The following is a 19,396-nucleotide window of genomic DNA, read 5'->3' on the forward strand; positions in this document are numbered from 1 at the left end:
TATTTAAGTTCTTGATTCCTATTGTTGGAGCTAGTTTACTTATTTAAGATCACATAAATTAAATCAGTCTTCCACAGTTAAAAGAGGATCTTCGCAATGGATATCTCAAAGGGAAATTTCACTTATTAAATTTAAATATCTCTAAAGAAAAAGTATATATATGCTTTATCTTTTTTTATTGTTAGGCCACATATAAATAGTCAAGGATGGTGATCCACATTTCAATCCTCAATTTTCTCCTGCTTTGACACCAATTTTATGTATATATTTCTTTAAAATCTTACACTAGCTAGTACCCCATGCATCAATCTATCAGAATGATCAATGAAGATGAAACCATCAACCCTACATTAATACACAAGCCCCACATATCTTGGTCTGATTCCTATGCCAAAGCCCAAGATGTCATCGCTTCCCTTTCTTCCATCCTACCCTCCGTCCCATCATCCATTGCCTCCTCCGAATCTCCCGCCACATCCCTTCTCCACGATCCCAACGTGGCGGCCCATATCACACAACTTCTCCACCACCCTGACTCAGGGGCCGGAGATGACAACCTTTGTCGTTGGCTATATGACACGTTCCAATCCGCCCAGCCGGAACTCCACCTAGTTGTCCTCCGGTTCATTCCCGTTCTAGCAGGAGTCTACCTCTCCGGGGCTTCACTAAACAAGCCCTTACCTGGGTTCGAAGCTGTGCTATTAGCTATTTATGCTTATGAAACCGCAGCACGAAACGGGCAGCAGGTGACAGTCAGTATCCCTGATATCTCACTCTCAAGCATTTACCATGAAACCAAACAAACAGCCAAAAATGGCGCTACCGAGCTTCATATCGCCCTAGTTTCACCGAGCCTCGAGCCACACGGCACTGTTAGATCTACTAGACGGGCAAAAATAGTTGGGGTAGCTTTAGAACTATATTACAACAAGATTTCTTATATGCCTATTGATTCAAAGATTGATTTCTGTAAACTTTGTATGATATGGTCAGGGCATCAAGAAGAAAGTGGCATCATTAATCTTGAAGCCAGTTCTTCCTCACAAGTAAAAGATGGTAACGTTGAAATTTTGGAGAACATATGCAGAAATAGGAAACAAGGGAGAATAGCTCTGCCTTGGGAGATTCTGCATCCGGTTTTAAGGATTTTAGGGCATTGTTTGATGGGTCCTAGTAAAGATAAACGGCTTTCTGAAGCGGCATTTGCTGCATGCAACTGCTTGTATGCTAGATCTTTGCATGATATCAATTCTAAGGCAATTATGGCAACTGGGAGTCTTTTAAAAGTGGCGAAAATGGTTGTTGATTCAAAGGATGAAATTGATCACACGGAGATCCCCATGAGTAATGTGATAACATTATGAAAAATATTTTCATTTTTTTCGGATCAGTATTGTTTCGGTTTATTTAGTGTCGGTTTGATAATTTATTTTAAGGAATTTTTCTAAATGATTTTATCACATGTCATGAGTGGTTTGTGGAGAAATCAAGATAAATCACGTAATATAAGCATGATTTGTGCCTACTACTTAGTACTTACCCACATTTTAAAGCCAAGGCGCGCAAATTAAAAAATATATGAATTAAGCATGCGATTAAGAATGTTCGAAGCCTTAGTGGCGGATGAGGATCCTCTGCTGTGGGTTCCCCCACAGCAGATGGTACTGTTTATTAAAAATTAATTAATTTTTTTAAAATTGTTATTTTTATTTTAATTATTTCAAAATCAAAATCATATTTTTATATAAATATATGATTAATAATCCAATTTAAAATTACAATTTTATTTTTGGTTACAAATATATATATATATATATATATATATATATATATATATATATATATTGTGGAGATAAAATTACTATTATGTTTTTTCTTTTATAATTTTTTCAACTCTTTTAAAAAAATGTTAATAGAAATTTAATTTTTTTGTTATAAATATGTGATTCCGAACGAACAAGAAGAAAAGACGGTACATGTAAATTTTTTATTAGTCACATAATTATAACAAAAATAAAATTAACATTTAAATACATTATATATATATATGTATATATTTTTTAAGGATATAAGAAATAATCTAATTAAAAAATTTACAAAAAATTTAAAAAGGTTGAACATATCAACCAATTAAAAATAATACAAAAAAATTGACAGGATATAAAAAAAAAAATTATCTTGTATAATTTTTTCTTGTTCGAACACTAAAATTTTTTTTACATTTTTTTTAAAGTTCGATTATTTCTTAAATCTCTAAGAAAGGAAAAAATATTTTTTGTATTTAAAAATTTAAAAAATAATGAGAAAAAGTAACAATACAAATAAAGAAAAAAATAGTTTTTCAAAAGAATTAGAATATAAAAAAACCAACAAGATTATTATATTTGTTACAAATACGTGATTAATAAAATTTTAACTTCTAAATAAAAAATTAACAAGTTAAAAAAGAAGAGAAAATAGTTTGTTTTTTCAAAAAAAACTATAATATTAAAAAAATTTACATGTACCGTCGTTTTTCTTGTTCGTTCGGAATCACATATTTGTAACAAAAAATAAAATTCTAATTTTAAATTGAATTCTTAATAATATATTTTAATATAAAAATATAATTTTGATTTTGAAATAATTAAAATATAAAAATAACAATTTTAAAAAAATAATAATTTTTTTTAATAAACAGTACCCTCTGCTGTGGCATGCTAATGATTGTCCTAACCCGAGAAGCTGGTGGGGTTAGTTCCATTTATTTGACTTGAAAGTCATGAGGTAAAATACACGCACAAGATCCGTCGAACAAGAGTTATTATTAGTATTCGTATATAATCCAAAATGATAATTAATTTTACAATAATTCATGTTTAGCTATGTCACAATATGTTTGACAGTTAATGAAATGACTTGTGCTGGTCTTGAAATGTGCAGTTTTATTACATGAGTTGCATGCATGCTTATATAAATATTAGTTTAATTTATTAATTCATGCCTTATACCTCAAAGAAATCGAGGAGCACGAAGAAAATCAATAATCAAAGTTATGCATAGATTGCATGCACTTCAAATATTAATTCTCACGAGTAAAACACTCGAGCAACCATTGAATGAATTGTCGGCAGGAACAAGAGTTTTCAAATGGGGCCAGTCAAAACATGTAATAAATGTGGGCAGGCAGGCGGAAATTTCAAATGGCGGAAATTTCCTGGAAAGATGGAAGACGTGTTTTGTACGCGTCTTCACACTGACAGGAGGCTCTATAAATAGAGCTCCCCCCTTCATTCTGAAATCATCCCTTCTTCGAGTTTTCTCTCATCTTATAAGCATTTGAGTGCTTAGTTCTATAATATTTGTGAGGTGTTTTGTTCTCCTGTATTAAGAGAGTGTGTGTTCTCTTTGGAAACACAGTGAGTGAGTTGTACACCACAAAATATTATAGTGGAAATTCTTTTCATCTTGCCCGTGGTTTTTACCCTAATAATTTTTAGGGGTTTTCCACGTAAATCTCGGTGTCCAGTTTATTCTTTATTTTCGGGTTTTATTATCTCAAATTCCGCACGTGGGACCAACAAGTGGTATCAGAGCCTTGGTTTAAAATTTCTTAAAATTCTGAGTATGCTCTGTGGTTGCAGCCTAGACTGATCTTCCACATCAGAAAAGATTTTTTGAGATTTTTTATTTAAGGTGGGATTATTTTGTCCAGTCTATAAAATTGTTGTAGACATAATGGCGGGAAGGTACGAGATAACAAAGTTCAATGGAAGTAATTTTCTGTTGTGGAAAATAAAGATGCAAGCAATTTTAAGAAAAGAAAATTGTTTGGCGGCTATTGGAGATAGACCGGAGGAAATGGCGGACGATGTAAAGTGGAATGAGATGAGTGATAATGCTGTTGCCAATTTACACTTGGCCATAGCAGACGAAGTATTGTCAAGTATCTCCGAGATAAAAACGACAAAAGATATCTGGGATACTTTGACAAAGATGTACGAGGTCAAGTCGCTACACAACATGATTTTCCTAAAGAGAAGGCTTTATACTCTTCGGATGGCGGAATCCTCATCGATGACCGACCATATCAATACACTAAATACTCTATTTGCCCAACTCACTTCCATGGGGCATAAAATAGGGGAAAATGAACGTGCGGAGCTTCTACTTCAAAGTCTACCAGATTCATACGATCAACTTATCATCAACATTGCCAACAATATTCTTATGGGCTTTCTAAGATTCGACGATGTCTTAACTGCGGTTCTCGGTGAAGAAAGCCGGCGCAAGAATAAGGAAGATAGGTTGGTATCCTCGAAGCAAGCAGAGGCGTTACCGATGATAAGAGGAAGATTTATGGATCGTGACTCCAGTGGGAGTCAAAGGAGAGGTAGATCAAAGTCGAGAAGTAAGAAGAAAAATATTTACTGCTTTAAATGTGGCGGTAAAGGGCACTTCAAGAGAGAGTGTACGAGTATCGATAAAAGTTCTCAAGGAAATGTGGCCAGTACTTCAGGAAGTGGTGAAATATTATTCAACGAAGCGGCAACTGTTGCAGAAGGCAGACACAAATTTTGTGACACATGGATTATGGATTCAGGAGCGACGTGGCACATGACGTCTCGGAGAGAATGGTTTGATCATTATGAACCAATCTCAGGAGGATCTGTATTCATGGGAAATGATCATGCCTTGGAAATCGCTGGGGTCGGTACTATCAAAATTAAAATGTTTGATGGCACCATTCGCACCATACAGGAGGTACGACATGTGAAAGGACTGACGAAAAATCTTTTGTCCTTGGGGCAATTGGATGACATCGGGTGCAAAACTCGGATCGAGAACGGGATCATGAAAATTGTGAAAGGCGCGCTTGTGGTTATGAAGGCGGAAAAGGTTGCTGCCAATCTGTATGTACTTTTGGGAGAAACACACAAAGAGGCGGAGCTAGTTGTTGCATCAAATGGTTCAGGAGAAGAATTAACAGTGTTATGGCATAGAAAGCTCGGGCATATGTCAGAACGGGGTTTGAAAATTCTCTCAGAACGGAAGCTGCTGCCGGGACTTACAAAAGTGTCACTACCCTTTTGTGAGCACTGTGTTACCAGTAAACAACACAGATTAAAGTTTGGCACTTCTACTGCCTGGAGCAAAAGCATATTAGAGCTGATTCATTCGGATGTTTGGCAAGCACCGGTTGTATCCCTAGGAGGAGCGAGATACTTTGTCTCGTTCATTGATGATTTCTCTAGGAGATGTTGGGTGTATCCAATCAAGAAGAAATCAGATGTTTTCCACTTCAAAGATTTCAAAGCGCGGGTTGAACTTGATACTGAAAAGAAAATCAAGTGTCTGAGGACTGACAATGGAGGAGAATATACCAGTGACGAGTTTGATGCATATTGTCAACATGAGGGCATCAAGAGACAGTTCACGACGGCTTACACACCTCAACAGAATGGAGTGGCGGAGCGGATGAATAGAACCTTGTTGGACAGAACAAGAGCTATGTTGAGGACTGCGGGTCTAGAAAAGTCATTTTGGGCGGAAGCAGTTAAAACCGCTTGTTATATTATCAATCGTTCTCCTTCAGTGGCGATTGATCTTAAGACTCCGATGGAGATGTGGACTGGGAAGCCGACAGATTATTCTCATTTGCATACATTTGGAAGTCCGGTGTACGTTCTGTACAATGAGCAAGAAAGATCAAAGTTGGATTCTAAATCCAGAAAATGTATCTTCTTGGGTTATGCTGATGGAGTAAAGGGGTTTCGCTTGTGGGATCCTACTGTTCACAAGCTTGTCATCAGCAGGGATGTTATCTTCGAGGAAGATAAAGTAAAGGGAGACAAAGGCACACATAATTCAGAAACTACTACATTTCAGGCGGAGAATAAGACAGACGAAGGTCAAGTTTCTTGTGAAGCAGTACCAGAGCACGAAGAACAAGAACATGTTGAGTCTGAGGTTTCCAATGTGAGGCAGTCAACTCGAGACAGAAGACCACCAGGTTGGCTTTCAGATTATGTCACTGAAAGCAACATTGCATATTGTCTATTATCAGAAGATGGTGAGCCATCGAGTTTCCACGAGGCTACTCAAAGCTCGGATGTATCTTTGTGGATGATAGCAATGCAAGAAGAATTGGAGGCATTAGACAGGAATAAAACTTCGGATCTTGTTACACTACCACGAGGGAGGAAAGCCATCGGTAACAGATGGGTCTATAAGATCAAGCGAGATGGCAATAATCAAGTGGAACGGTATCGTGCTAGATTGGTGGTAAAAGCGTATGCTCAGAAAGAAGGCATTGACTTCAATGAGATATTTTCTCCTGTGGTTCGGCTTACAACAGTCAGAATAGTGTTGGCATTGTGTGCGGTGTTTGACCTACATCTAGAACAGCTAGATGTGAAAACGGCGTTTCTTCATGGAGATCTTGAAGAAGAAATCTATATGCTCCAGCCAGAAGGTTTTGCGGAAAAAGGCAAAGAGAACTTGGTTTGCAGGTTGAAGAAATCTCTGTACGGTCTCAAACAGGCGCCGAGGTGTTGGTACAAGAGATTTGATTCCTATATCATGAGCCTTGGATACAACAGATTGAGTGCAGACCCTTGTACGTATTTCAAGAGGTCTGGTGATGATTATATCATTTTGCTGTTGTATGTGGACGACATGTTGGTAGCAGGCCCCAACAAAGATCAGGTCCAAGGATTGAAGGCACAGTTGGCTAGGGAATTTGATATGAAGGACTTGGGACCAGCAAACAAGATTCTAGGGATGCAAGTTCACCGAGATAGAAGTAACAGAAAGATTTGGCTTTCCCAGAAAAATTATTTGAAGAAAATCTTGCAACGCTTCAACATGCAAGATAGTAAGCCAATTTCAACCCCTCTTCCTGTTAACTTCAAGTTATCCTCCGAGATGTGTCCTAACAGTGAAGCAGAGAGGATGGAGATGTCTCGAGTACCGTATGCATCAGCAGTGGGAAGTTTGATGTTCGCCATGATCTGTACAAGACCGGACATTGCTCAAGCATGTGGGAGCAGTTAGTCGGTATATGGCGAATCCTGGACGAGAGCATTGGAGCACTGTTAAGAGGATCCTTCGATACATGAAGGGTACCTCGAATGCTGCATTATGTTATGGAGGATCGGATTTTACACTCAGGGGCTTTGTCGATTCAGATTATGCAGGTGATCCTGATAAGATGAAATCTACTACTGGTTATGTGTTTACGCTTGCAGGGGGAGCAGTAAGCTGGGTTTCAAAATTGCAGACAGTTGTGGCGTTATCTACAACGGAGGCAGAATACATGGCAGCTACTCAAGCTTGCAAGGAGGCAATATGGATTAAAAGGTTATTGGAGGAGATCAAGCACAAACAAGAGAATGTTCCTTTGTTTTGTGACAGTCAGAGTGCCTTGCACATTGCAAGGAATCCAGCCTTTCATTCCAGGACGAAACACATTGGAGTACAATTTCACTTTGTGCGAGAAGTAGTAGAAGAAGGAAGTGTGGAAATGCAGAAGATCCATACAAAGGAAAACATAGCTGATTTTCTGACCAAGCCAGTAAACATTGAAAAGTTTGAGTGGTGTAGATCCTCAAGTGGTCTAGCGGATACGTAAGCAGCAGGAAATGGCAAGATTGAAAGGATGTGTGGAGATATGTTTGATTCTCAATCAAATCTCCAAGTGGGAGAAATGTCGGCAGGAACAAGAGTTTTCAAATGGGGCCAGTCAAAACATGTAATAAATGTGGGCAGGCAGGCGGAAATTTCAAATGGCGGAAATTTCCTGGAAAGATGGAAGACGCGTTTTGTACGCGTCTTCACACTGACAGGAGGCTCTATAAATAGAGCTCCCCCCTTCATTCTGAAATCATCCCTTCTTCGAGTTTTCTCTCATCTTATAAGCATTTGAGTGCTTAGTTCTATAATATTTGTGAGGTGTTTTGTTCTCCTGTATTAAGAGAGTGTGTGTTCTCTTTGGAAACACAGTGAGTGAGTTGTACACCACAAAATATTATAGTGGAAATTCTTTTCATCTTGCCCGTGGTTTTTACCCTAATAATTTTTAGGGGTTTTCCACGTAAATCTCGGTGTCCAGTTTATTCTTTATTTTCGGGTTTTATTATCTCAAATTCCGCACGTGGGACCAACATGAATGACTTAATTAAAAGTTCCTCTCATCTATAAAAGGAGATGGCAAGGTATCACGATTGACTCAATAGTGTGTGTGTGTATATATACAGGGGCGGAGGGACATTAGCTTGTACCCGGGCTGACCCAATTTTTTTTGAAAAAATTTATAGATAAATTTTGTATAATTTTAGAATAATATGACAGTAGCTCGGATATATCAATTTAAAATATTTAAAAATTTTAGAGATTAAAATTCTAGCCCGAGCGGAGCCATATTTCTGGCTCCGCCCCCGGTTCCCCCTCCTTCACCACCCCGAGCCGTCCCTTCTCTCTTGAGGTTTTTTCCGCCGAGCTACCTTAGCACTTCATGTATCCCAACTTCAGGCAATAGAACGAAATGGAAGATCCGGAGGAGCACCTAGCTCGAGAACGCTTCCAGACTACATCAATATGTCGATCTCATCAAATGCAGAGTTTTTCTTAATACCTTAGGGAGAGCAGCCCAATTATGGTTCAACACCCTTGAGCCGGGAAGCATCCGCACTTTCTAGGACTTCGGTTGGATGTTCTCTCATCGGTTTGCGAGGAAAAAAAAAAGCAACCGCTGACTGCCTTAAGTCTTTTCAGTACAAAGCATCAAGAACAATAAATTTTATGAGCTTACACGCACAAGTTCAACTCTAAAGTGGTGGAAATTCTCTCCTCTCCCCTGACTTATTCATTAGTGTAGGCAATGTGAATGCATTAAATGAATGTTGGGAGTGGGCAGAAAAAACGTGGGCGGCATCTATTGAACAAAAGGAAATTTCGATGCAATTTATCGGACGCGTTTTTAACGCGTGTTCACACGGTCCAGGGGCTCTATAAATAGAGCTCCCTCCTTCATTCTGAAATTATCCCTTCTTCGAGTTTTCTCTCATCTTATAAGCATTTGAGTGCTTAGTTCTATAATATTTGTGAGATGTTTTGTTATCCTGTATTAAGAGAGTGTGTGTTCTCTTTGGAAACACAGTGAGTGAGTTGTACACCATAAAATATTATAGTGGAAATTCTTTTCATCTTGTCCGTGGTTTTTACCCTAATAATTTTTAGGGGTTTTCCACGTAAATCTCGGTGTCCAGTTTATTCTTTATTTTCGGGTTTTATTATCTTAAATTCCTGCACGTGAGACCAACAAGTGGTATCAGAGCCTTGGTTTAAAATTTCTTAAAATTCTGAGTATGCTCTGTGGTTGCAGCCTAGACTGATCTTCCACATCAGAAAAGATTTTTTGAGATTTTTTATTTAAGGCGGGATTATTTTGTCCGGTCTACTAAAATTGTTGTAGACATAATGGCAGGAAGGTACGAGATAGCAAAATTCAATGGAAGCAATTTTATGCTGTGGAAAATAAAGATACAAGCAGTTTTGAGAAAGGAGAATTGCTTGGCGGCTATTGGAGACAGACCGGTGGAAGTTACGGATGATGAAAAGTGGAATGAGATGAATGATAATGCTGTTGCCAATTTACACTTGGCTATAGCTGACGAAGTTTTATCAAGTATCTCTGAGATAAAAACAGCCAAATTTATCTGGGATACTCTGACAAAGATGTACGAGGTCAAGTCCCTACACAATATGATTTTCCTAAAGAGAAGGCTTTATACTCTTCGGATGGCGGAATTCTCATCGATGACCGACCATATCAACACACTAAATACTCTATTTGCCCAACTCACTTCCATGGGGCACAAAATAGGGGAAAATGAACGTGCGGAGCTTCTACTTCAAAGTCTACCAGATTCATATGATCAACTTATCATCAACATTACCAACAATATTCTTATGGGCTTTCTAAGATTCGACGATGTCTTAACTGCGGTTCTCGGAGAAGAAAGCCGGCGCAAGAATAAGGAAGATAGGTTGGTATCCTCGAAGCAGGCAGAGGCGTTACCGATGATAAGAGGAAGATTTATGGACCGTGACTCCAGTGGGAGCCAAAGGCGAGGTAGATCAAAGTCGAGAAGTAAGAAGAAAAATATTTACTGCTTTAAATGTGGCGGTAAAGGGCACTTCAAGAAATAGTGTACGAGTATTGATAAAAGTTCTCAAGGAAATGTGGCCAGTACTTCAGGCAGTGGTGAAATATTATTCAGCGAAGCAGCAACTGTTGCGGAAGGCAGACACAAATTTTGTGACACATGGATAATGGATTCAGGAGCGACGTGGCATATGACGTCTCGGAGAGAATGGTTTGATCATTATGAACCAGTCTCAGGAGAATCTGTATTCATGGGAAATGATCATGCCTTGGAAATCGCTGGGGTCGGTACTATCAAAATTAAAATGTTTGATGGCACCATTCGCACCATACAGGAGGTACGACATGTGAAAGGACTGACGAAGAATCTTTTGTCCTTGTGGCAATTGGATGACATCGGGTGTAAAACTCGTATCGAGAACGAGATCATGAAAATTCTGAAGGGCACGCTTGTAGTTATGAAGGCGGAAAAGGTTGCTGCAAATCTGTATGTACTTTTGGGAGAAACACACAAAGAGGCAGAACTAGCTGTTGCATCAATTGGTTCAGGAGAAGAATTAACAGTGTTATGGCATAGAAAGCTCGGGCATATGTCAGAACGAGGTTTGAAAATTCTCTCGGAACGGAAGTTGCTGCCGGGACTTACAAAAGTGTCACTACCCTTTTGTGAGCACTGTGTTTCCAGTAAACAACACAGATTAAAGTTTGGCACTTCTACTGCCAGGAGCAAAAACATATTGGAGCTGATTCATTCGGATGTTTGGCAAGCACCGGTTGTATCCCTAGGAGGAGCGAGATACTTTGTCTCGTTCATTGATGATTCCTCTAGGAGATGTTGGGTGTATCCAATCAAGAAGAAATCAGATGTTTTCCAGATCTTCAAAGATTTCAAAGCGCGGGTTGAACTTGATTCAGAAAAGAAAATCAAGTGTTTGAGGACTGACAATGGAGGAGAATATACCAGTGACGAGTTTGATGCATTTTGTCAACATGAGGGCATCAAAAGACAATTCACGACGGCTTACACACCTCAACAGAATGGAGTGGCGGAGCGGATGAACAGGACCTTGTTGGACAGAACAAGAGCTATGTTGAGAACTGCGGGTCTAGAAAAGTCATTTTGGGCGGAGGCAGTTAAAACCGCTTGTTATATTATCAATCGTTCTCCTTCAGTGGCGATTGATCTGAAGACTCCGATGGAGATGTGGACCGGGAAGCCGACAGATTATTCTCATTTGCATACATTTGGAAGTCCTGTGTACGTTCTGTACAATGAACAAGAAAGATCGAAGTTGGATTCGAAATCCAGAAAATGTATCTTCTTGGGTTATGCTGATGGAGTAAAGGGGTTTCGCTTGTGGGATCCTACTGTTCACAAGCTTGTCATCAGCAGGGATGTTATCTTCGAGGAAGATAAAGTAAAGGGAGACAAAGGCACACCGAATTCAGAAACTACTATTTTTCAGGTGGAAAATAAGACAGACGAAGGTCAAGTTTCTTGTGAAGCAGTACCAGAGCACGAAGAACAGAACATGTTGAGTCTGAGGTTTCCAATGTGAGGCAGTCAACTCGAGACAGAAGACCACCAGGTTGGCTTTCAGATTATGTCACTGAAAGCAACATTGCATATTGTCTATTATCAGAGGATGGCGAGCCATCGAGTTTCCACGAGGCTACTCAAAGCTCGGATGTATCTTTATGGATGATAGCAATGCAAGAAGAGTTGGAGGCTTTAGACAAGAATAAAACTTGGGATCTTGTTACACTACCACGAGGAAGGAAAGCCATTGGAAACAGATGGGTCTATAAGATCAAGCGTGATGGCAACAACCAAGTGGAGCGGTATCGTGCTAGATTGGTGGTGAAAGGGTATGCTCAGAAAGAAGGCATTGACTTCAATGAGATATTTTCTCCTGTGGTTCGACTTACAACAGTCAGAGTAGTATTGGCATTGTGTGCGGTGTTTGACCTACATCTAGAACAGCTAGATGTGAAAACGGCGTTTCTTCATGGAGATCTTGAAGAAGAAATCTATATGCTCCAGCCAGAAGGTTTTGCGGAAAAAGGCAAAGAGAACTTGGTTTGAAGGTTGAACAAATCTCTGTACGGTCTCAAACAGGCGCCGAGGTGTTGGTACAAGAGATTTGATTCCTATATTATGAGCCTTGGATACAACAAACTGTGTGCAGACCCTTGTACGTATTTCAAGAGGTCTGGTGATGATTATATCATTTTGCTGTTGTATGTGGACGACATGTTGGTAGCAGGCCCCAACAAAAATCAGGTCCAAGGATTAAAGGCACAGTTGGCTAGGGAATTTGATCTGAAGGACTTGGGACCAGCAAACAAGATTCTAGGGATGCAACTTCACCGAGACAGAAGTAACAGAAAGATTTGGCTTTCGCAGAAAAATTATTTGAAGAAAATCTTGCAATGCTTCAACATGCAAGATAGTAAGCCAATTTCGACCCCTCTTCATGTTAACTTCAAGTTATCCTCCGAGATGTGTCCTAGCAGTGAAGCAGAGAGGATGGAGATGTCTCGAGTACCGTATGCATCAGCAGTGGGAAGTTTGATGTTCGCCATGATATGTACAAGACCGGACATTGCTCAAGCAGTGGGAGCAGTTAGTCGGTATATGGCGAATCCTGGACGAGAGCATTGGAGCACTGTTAAGAGGATCCTTCGATACATGAAGGGTACCTCGAATGCTGCATTATGTTATGGAGGATCGGATTTTACACTCAGGGGCTATGTCGATCCAGATTATGCAGGTGATCCTGATAAGAGGAAATCTACTACTGGTTATGTGTTTACAATTGCAGGAGGAGCAGTAAGCTGGGTTTCAAAACTGCAGACAGTTGTGGCGTTATCTACAACAGAGGCAGAATACATGGCAGCTACTCAAGCTTGCAAGGAGACAATATGGATTAAAAGGTTATTGGAGGAGATCGGGCACAAACAAGAGAATGTTCATTTGTTTTGTGACAGTCAGAGTGCCTTGCACATCGCAAGGAATCCAGCCTTTCATTCCAGGACGAAACACATTGGAGTACAATTTCATTTTGTGCGGGAAGTAGTAGAAGAAGGAAGCGTGGATATGCAGAAGATCCATAGGAAAGAAAACATAGCTGATTATCTGACCAAGCCAGTAAACACTGATAAGTTTGAGTGGTGTAGATCTTCCAGTGGTCTAACGGAAACGTAAGCAGCAAGGGAATGACAAGATTGAAAGGATGTGTGGAGATGTGTTTGATTCTCAATCAAATCTCCAAGTGGGAGAAATGTAGGCAATGTGAATGCATTAAATGAATGTTGGGAGTGGGCAGAAAAAACGTGGGCGGCATCTATTGAACAAAAGGAAATTTCGATGCAATTTATCGGACGCATTTTTAACGCGTGTTCACACGGTCCAGGGGCTCTATAAATAGAGCTCCCTCCTTCATTCTGAAATTATCCCTTCTTCGAGTTTTCTCTCATCTTATAAGCATTTGAGTGCTTAGTTCTATAATATTTGTGAGATGTTTTGTTATCCTGTATTAAGAGAGTGTGTGTTCTCTTTGGAAACACAGTGAGTGAGTTGTACACCATAAAATATTATAGTGGAAATTCTTTTCATCTTGTCCGTGGTTTTTACCCTAATAATTTTTAGGGGTTTTCCACGTAAATCTCGGTGTCCAGTTTATTCTTTATTTTCGGGTTTTATTATCTCAAATTCCGCACGTGGGACCAACAATTAGAACTTATATTCAGACTTACTCATAAGAACTTATATTCAAGGTTTGAAGCCAGAAGATCTCTGCAACTCTTTGGTAAAGAAGTCAGAGATATATTGATCTTGTTCATGTTGGCACAAGGATTGCAAACTCCAGGGTGGTGGCAATGGTTCTAGAAGGTCGGTGCTTGACGTCGTATGGTTCTATTTCCCATAAGTTGTTTAATTTTATCCGCAAGTGTTGATGAACTTTAGTGTTTTAGAGCCAATAATAACGCAATCTGGATTCCATAACTTACGTACGAGTCTATTTATGGCTCGTTCAACCCAGTGAGCAATAATGTGTGATTGTGTGCGACTCATGAGCATCCTAATAGATTATGTGTGTTTACCTTCAATCATGCCATGTTTTGTGATTTCGTTACACTAAGCATGTGGTTACCTATTAACCTATTTAAGATATGGTGTGGTTAAATGCTTGATTATTGCGAATCATATCTATTTCTTTTAGAACTTACCCTTTCCCCTACCTTTCTCATATGAAGAAGTTGAATACAAATACAGAGGTTAATGAAGTTGGAGACTAGAACGAGGATGAGCGATGGACTTTTCGCAAGTGTATAGGACATTTGCTGAATTATGGTTGGCTATGAGATTTTGACATTTTGATTATTTATTGGTTTATTTATTTTAAGCAGACGACTTTTGTCTGTGAATTAAAACAAACAAATTATACAGCACTTAAAAGCTTTAAAATTCAACTTCCATCATGCAAATTATGACACTATGTTATCTTTTATGGATAAGTAAACGGAACAAATTTAAACATACAGGATTTCAAGTGCAAGATTCTTAGTAAGTAAACGGAACAAATTTAAATATACAGGATTTCAAGTGCAAGATTCTTAGTAAGTCGGGAACTTTGGATCCACATCATGTGCCCACGATTCAAGCCCTCCTATTATGTCTTTAGCGGAAGTATACCCGTTCTTGTGTAGGTATTGAACCGCCCTCTGAGAATCATTGCCTCGTCTGCAAATGACATACAAAGAAGGGCTTGAACGAGTACTGCCCTTCTCATTGTCTTCCTTGTTTCTCAATGCTGTAGAAATTTCGGGTAACCGGCCCTCCAAATTTGCGAGAGGGATGTTCAAAGAATTGGGGAGAGAAATAATTTTATAGTGATGGGATGGCCTCACATCCAACAATACATGTGCTTCACCTTTCAAAATTCTGTTATTGCACTCCTTGCTGGTTATTCTAGCATCCGCTGGAAGTAAGTTTAACTTCAATGGAATCTGCAATTAATTTGAGCAAACGTATGTGAGTGATTAAAACAAACACACGAGATTATATGCTTAGTTTACTCTACGTGGAATAAATCAATAAATGGAGGAATGTCTCCAGTAAATGATGGAGCTGGATAGACGATTCGTAGTGCAATGGAATTTTAACTACTTAAGAATCAATGTTGTAAATGGCGGGAGACGGTGGTGGGGCGATCAATTATTAAAATAAGCTATGAATAAGCTCATTAGGTACGATCAAGCCGAGCCAACTTATTTTGCCTAGTTTAAGAATCAATGTTGTAAATGCGGCAGGCCTTGATTTTTTTAGCAATTTTTTTATAGGTAAATATATATAATCTTGCCATTTAATTACAAATAATCATCATTTTTATTTAATATATATAATTAAATAATGTTTATACATAAAAAAATTTCATACAATATAATACAATCTAGACAAAGTGCAAATAAATATATAAATGAAAACTAACAAGATAATTAAAGTTCGGCGGTTTGAGACAGATGGTGGCTAATGGTGGAAGACACTTGAAACAAAAAAGTAACTACAAAAGAGAATAAACAATATTTTTATTGTATCTAGGTTTTTTAAATTGACTAAATTTGACATATTTTTAAAATCATTTAACTTTGACAGTTGACTAGGATTTAAAATCATTGACCGCTTCGGCCGCTTGTTCAACCGCCGGATAGCCTCAAACCGCCTTAGACAAAAGCGGCGCGGTCAAGGGTCGCCTACCGCCTAGAAGGCAATTCTAAAGATTTCACTCAAATTCTAAACATCTAAAATTCAATATATTTTATGCACAAGGAGACAGACGCCACATAAGAAAATAAACAAAGAAGATACACACCGTGGATAGTGAAGATTGGGTGAACTTTTCATAGTCAAATTCGCGAAATTGTTTTGGTGTTAGGGTTGCAGCTTCTCCACAGGCTTCACACTGCAATGATCTTCCCCTAATTTTAACCTAAAATTGAAATAGCACCAGTTTAGGGGATATACTAGATATTTTGCATGAGTTAATAACTACTTAATACTGAAAACATTCCAAAAAAAAAAAAAACTAGGAATATTGCACAACAAAACACAACTAAAATGAACTCTACTTGATTTTGTATTAGAAAGCCTTAGTAATGTCTAGTTGATGATAGCAAATGGGCAAGTAGGTTGGATTCTAATTTTGCTCCTCAATTTATTTAGCTGGTAAAATGGCAAGTTAAGCTTGAGATGCATCCAACCTGAACATCTCCCAAACCCTCTTTTCAGGTTTTGCAGAACATGTGACAAATGTTGCAGTTGCTACAAGATTTGAGAGTCAGTTTATGCATAGTGAAATTTGGCAGGTGAAAATATGCATTTCAATGTCTACAAAAATTATGCATCTCCATAAGAAGAAAGGAATGAGAAACGACTGCTCAAAAGAACCTTACCTTACAGGTACTATATTGTGCAGTACAAGGACATGAGAACACATAATTTTATCATTGAATGTTGATAAGTAATCGTTTTACAGGTCTTATTTCTCAAAGTTGAAGCTACCGATAGTGCTCATAGTTGAGAGAATAAATATTAAACTTAAGGGTGGGTAAACAACAGACACGTAGCACATAACAAATTCAGAAGGTTATGAAAGAGAGTTTTTTTAAACTGAAGCACATCATCTTAATAGATACACACAACACGAATTCGAGCAGTAAGCGCATCAAACAGAAGCATCCGTCCTGAAAGTGGTTCACCAACAGCACCAGCAACTTTAATAGCCTCCAGCGCCTGGAGGCAGCCAATGATGCCTGGTACTGTATATAAATAAAAAGCATGAAATACCAATGAAAGGATGATGTTTTAACAATATTTAACTTCTCAAGATTACAATATTTTGTCTTCAAAATCCTAATTTCTCTGACAAGGCAAAGGGTCAGACTCTGCAAACAACTTAAGTTTGGGGTGTGTTCAGAAGAGAAGATATTAGGATACCATCAATCTCTCAACAGAAAATTCTTGAAGTTGAGTGGAACAAGTTTCACGATTTAATGAACTCCGAGTACGATGTCTAAAGCAAATATCATGTAAAATGAACCCTAGCTATACAACCAAAAAGAAGAAAGAAAGGAAGAAAAGACAAAAAGAATAAAAAGACTATTTTCAAACTACAAAATAAAAAAATTCACATTGTTATCTCAACTAAATTTTTTTACATTGGAAGAGGATATGCACAAATCACAATTACACTAAAAAGGGATGACACATAAAATGACTTCACCCAGTACTATGAAATTTGGAATCATCAACTAAATCATTCAGTGGAGCCATGCTCAATTACCTACTCCCAGGACTCCACTGTCTGCACATCTTTGACATGCTGTTGTAGGTGGTGGAGTAGGGAACAGGCATCGATAGCAGGGACCTCCTTTATAATTGTAAACGGTAAGCTGCACAAACAATGGAGGATGGGTTTTATAAGCGAAATGCGAATAAATTACACATATTAAATTTTTACGATGTTTGTACGTTGTTAAGCACAAGGATCATAATCAGCAACCACAGTGAATCATGTTTCGCCTAAAACGATACCTGCCCTTCGAGTCCAAGAGCAGCTCCAGAAACAAGAGGCTACAAGCACCAAAGATGGATTCTTAGTGAAGGTTCAAGCATGATAAAAACATTTTACAGTATGCAAATCAAATCTGCCAATTTATTTTCAAAAAAAGACATAGCAAGCACCAAGTCACCTTTCCCAATACCACACAGCAATCGTTGATCATGTAACGACTAGGAACATTGTCAGTTGCATCTACAACAATATCATACCTGAGAAGATAAAAATAACAAAAGTTTAAATTTCATCACAACATTAACTACAAAAGTCATTGTAAAATGAACATGCTGTAATATTGGGGAAATATCATACTTGTTCATAATCTCCAATGCATTTGACGTGCGCAATGCTTCCTTGTGCTCAACTATTTGGACAGTAGAGTTGATACTAAAGAAAGGAAGGGAAGATATGTTTGGCACAGCAATTGTATTAAAATGTAACACTGAATTTTCAAATTAGGTAATGAAAGATACTATTTTATTTTGATATGATGCTTAACTACAGTAACAAAGTTCAAAGATAATAAAGAAGTAGCTTACGCTCTACAAGCTGCAGCAGCAGACTCTACTTTTGGTCTTCCAATATATGCTTCAGTGTGAATTATCTAGAAAACCATTAGAAGAATTTAATCATTAAAGTTCAAATCATCTCATCCAGGACCAAAAACTCGTGGCACAAAACTGCTCTTATATAGATTATAGAGCTTTACATCATGGGAATCTTAAATCCATTGTTCCGAAATCCAAACATGAGAAAGACATGATGAGGGTGTATAGTTCAACAGCGGGAAAATCTGGAAAACATTCTGTGTCACAGTACTTTTAGGTGGGAGGGTCCGAGGAAAAAGCTATTTTCCAACTCCAAACACGTAAAAGGTCAAACTTTAACATAGTGAGATGGTGACAATTAAAACCAAAATCAAATACAAATGCGTAATTTTGTTTAGTACACACCTGCCTGTGCAAATTGTTAAGTTCAACCACATCATGATCAACAATACCTATACGGCCTGCGTGGAAATTTCCGAAAACATCATCGATCCACTCCAATAAGAAAAAGAAACCACAAGATTTCAGTAAAGGATAAGAATTGAAAGATTTAAAGTATCAACATACCAACACCGCAAGCAGCAAGGTACAACAAGGCTGGTGAACCCAAGCCACCAGCTCCAATAACGAGCACCGAATTTTTCAACAAATTTGCTTGCGCTCCAACCCCAAATAGAGGAAGCAAAAGATGACGGCTGTATCTGTAGATCATATCCGCGGATAGCTGGCCTACGAAATGAGTCTCCTTTTCTTGTTCCTCGTTGAAGGAGCCATTGCTACAAGTATTGAGGCGAGCTTGCAGAGATGTTATTCGATGCTCGATCTGAGACTTGGCCGCCTCCAATGATAAGATTTCACGGCGTATATCAGCCGGCGTTTCTGTAACCGCGTCGGAATCCATGAGAGTAAGCTTAAAAATCTGAGATGAGATAAACCTCGATTTAGGGTTTTATTTATAAATTCTTTTAAATATTCTCAAAATTATTCTTGCCATTAAAATTATAGTGTCGACCAGTTATACATAACATTCTGTAATTATTATTTATTATATCCTTTCTATTGCTTATTGCATAGTTTGT

General features: G+C 38.4%; 2 protein-coding genes and 1 long non-coding RNA gene across 4 annotated transcripts; 2 read left to right on the forward strand and 1 right to left on the reverse strand.

Moving 5' to 3' along the window:
• The first annotated feature begins 309 nt into the window (after positions 1-309).
• Positions 310-1,515, forward strand: LOC140808006 (uncharacterized). Of its 2 annotated transcripts, XM_073165001.1 has the most exons (2): positions 310-905; positions 994-1,109. In XM_073165001.1, the coding sequence occupies exons 1-2, from the start codon at positions 318-320 to the stop codon at positions 1,048-1,050; spliced, it is 645 nt and encodes a 214-aa protein (XP_073021102.1). In that variant the 5' UTR covers positions 310-317; the 3' UTR covers positions 1,051-1,109. The 2 variants fall into 2 exon arrangements, with proteins under 2 accessions (XP_073021102.1, XP_073021101.1); XM_073165000.1 differs by having other exon boundaries at positions 310-1,515.
• Positions 1,516-13,972: 12,457 nt separating this feature from the next.
• Positions 13,973-14,928, forward strand: LOC140807238 (uncharacterized). The gene is made up of 2 exons (XR_012112647.1): positions 13,973-14,703; positions 14,758-14,928. It is a non-coding gene; the product is annotated as an uncharacterized lncRNA (long non-coding RNA).
• Positions 14,593-19,296, reverse strand: LOC140807237 (adenylyltransferase and sulfurtransferase MOCS3). Its single transcript, XM_073164009.1, has 10 exons — positions 18,885-19,296; positions 18,723-18,778; positions 18,309-18,373; positions 18,082-18,156; positions 17,903-17,981; positions 17,745-17,783; positions 17,494-17,602; positions 16,851-16,969; positions 16,024-16,140; positions 14,593-15,160 (listed from the first exon to the last, which is right to left on the reverse strand). Exons 1-10 carry the CDS (start codon positions 19,216-19,218, stop codon positions 14,768-14,770), a joined length of 1,386 nt encoding a protein of 461 aa, XP_073020110.1. The 5' UTR covers positions 19,219-19,296; the 3' UTR covers positions 14,593-14,767.
• Between the last annotated feature and the right edge of the window lie 100 nt (positions 19,297-19,396).

Source organism: Primulina eburnea, chromosome 12, assembly GCF_022965805.1.
Source record: "Primulina eburnea isolate SZY01 chromosome 12, ASM2296580v1, whole genome shotgun sequence".
NCBI classification, from domain to species: domain Eukaryota; kingdom Viridiplantae; phylum Streptophyta; class Magnoliopsida; order Lamiales; family Gesneriaceae; genus Primulina; species Primulina eburnea.